The sequence below is a fragment of the Arachis ipaensis genome, chromosome B03 (assembly GCF_000816755.2).
Source record: "Arachis ipaensis cultivar K30076 chromosome B03, Araip1.1, whole genome shotgun sequence".
In the NCBI taxonomy this organism is placed as follows: Eukaryota; Viridiplantae; Streptophyta; class Magnoliopsida; order Fabales; family Fabaceae; genus Arachis; species Arachis ipaensis.
In genome coordinates, this window is record NC_029787.2 from 12733529 (window position 1) to 12735548 (window position 2020).

Here is a 2020-nt window from a genome sequence, read left to right on the forward strand (position 1 = left end):
TAGAAAATTATTTAATTATTTTTAAGGATAAAAAAATATTAAAAAAGAAAAAGAATAAAAAGACATCCTTAACACGCAGCCCAAAGCGGAAGCCATTGTTGTGTTGTGTTGTATCAGCTTCTTTCTCTTCCACCCCTTCATTGATTCACACCAAAAGCTTGAAACTTTGATTGATGGGGTACCTCAGTTTCTCTTGCAGAGCTGAATCCGCAGTTTCAACCTCCAATTCACTCACACCATCACCTTCTTCTTCTTCTTCTTCCACCACCACCACCTCAAAGAAACAGAACAACAAAGAAAAAGAAAAACCCATCAAGATCCAACACTTCCATTACAGTGACCTTGAAGCTGCCACCAATGGCTTCTCAGAGCGCAAGCTCCTCGGCAAAGGAAGCCATGGTTATGTCTATAAAGCTGTTGTACGTGGCCGTCCTGTGGCAGTGAAAAGACCATCAAGACCCCATCATCATAATTTACCTCCAAAACCATCGCCAATGGTTTCTTCTTCTTCTTCCTCTGCATCTGCACCAGAGTTCATCATCAGCAACAACGAGGTTGACAACGAGATCGATATCTTGTCCAAAATCCAGAGCCCGAGGCTGGTGAACCTGGTTGGTTTCACAAATGATTCACAGGACAGGCTTCTGGTTGTTGAGTTCATGAGCAATGGAACACTCTATGATGTTCTTCATTCTTCTTCTTCTTCTAATAATAACAATAACAACAAGCTTCCGAATTGGGGAAGAAGGGTTCGTTTGGCATTGCAAACTGCAAAGGCAATTGATACCCTTCATTCATCAACACCACCTGTGATCCACAGAGATATTAAATCAGCAAATGTTCTGATTGATAGAAACTTCAATGCAAGGTTAGGTGATTTTGGTTTGGCTCTTATGTGCCATGTTGATGATTATAGACTAAGGTCAACTCCACCAGCTGGCACAATGGGGTACCTTGATCCTTGTTATGTTACTCCTGATAATTTGAGCACTAAAAATGATGTCTTTAGTTTTGGGATTTTGTTGCTTGAGATTATTAGTGGAAGGAAAGCCATTGATGTAACATATTCACCACCTTCTATTGTGGATTGGGCCATTCCATTGATAAAGAAAGGGAAGCTTATGAGTGTTTATGATCCAAGGATTGCTCCTCCTAAGGATCCTATTGTGAGGAAGCAATTGGCTTTGATTGCTGCAAAGTGTGTTAGGAATTGTAGGGAGAGAAGGCCTTCCATGAGTGAGATTGTGAATTGGCTCAATGGTTTGTGTAAATTGGTTCCTCTTCATTCATGGAATGGTTTCAATAATCCTTGCATGATGGTTGAGACTATGGGAAGGCCAGTTGAAGCAGCAACAAGAAATGATTCTAATAATAATAATGAGAAAGACAAAATGAGTTCAAGATTGGAACTTGATTTCTTGGATGAGAGGTTGTCTAAATCTGCAATGAGGTATTCAAGGAGGGTCTATTCTGATTTGGGATTTAGTAGTAACTTGATGGATCTTATGGCTACAACTGAGGAGCCTGAGTTTCTAAGAGATGCTGATGGTAATGGTAATGGTGTTTTGGAGCATAGTTCAAGTTCTAAATCTGCTGAACAAGTTTCTTCTTCAAGCTCAAGGTTTGGAAGTGGAAGGTATTTCACAAAAGGAAGAAACTTTTATAAGCCTTGTGGTACTTATAAGGATGTATTGGATTTGAGTAAAGGCCAAATTGTTGGTGGTGATGATAATGGTGCTTCTTGTTCTAATTTGAATTCTCTTGCTGCTGAGGCTGTTTAGTTATGATTGGTTGGAGTCAGAGATGCTTAGGATTTGTAAGTTTCTTTCTTGATTGAAAGATCATGTATGTAGATTTTGTTGTTAGTTTTCATTATTTTATTTTTGTGGATTTCAGAAATGATCCCTCTTCATGTTGTAATGTAATTTGGATTGAAGGGCACATTGCTGATGTCCCCTTGAAGCTTTTCAATAATCTTTCTGTTGCCAAACCTCTTCTTCATGATCACATTCTTCTTTTC

The 2020-nt window shown here is 39.1% G+C and overlaps 1 protein-coding gene across 1 annotated transcript; it reads left to right on the forward strand.

The window, feature by feature from the left end:
* LOC107629666 (serine/threonine-protein kinase-like protein At3g51990) lies at positions 64-2020 on the forward strand. Its single transcript, XM_016332505.2, has one exon. It carries the CDS (start codon positions 174-176, stop codon positions 1779-1781), a length of 1608 nt encoding a protein of 535 aa, XP_016187991.1. The 5' UTR covers positions 64-173; the 3' UTR covers positions 1782-2020.

What these genes read in the sequence shown, in the direction of transcription:
- LOC107629666 (XM_016332505.2), top strand. Translation starts at nt 174, where the DNA reads ATGGGGTACCTCAGTTTCTCTTGCAGAGCTGAATCCGCAGTTTCAACC.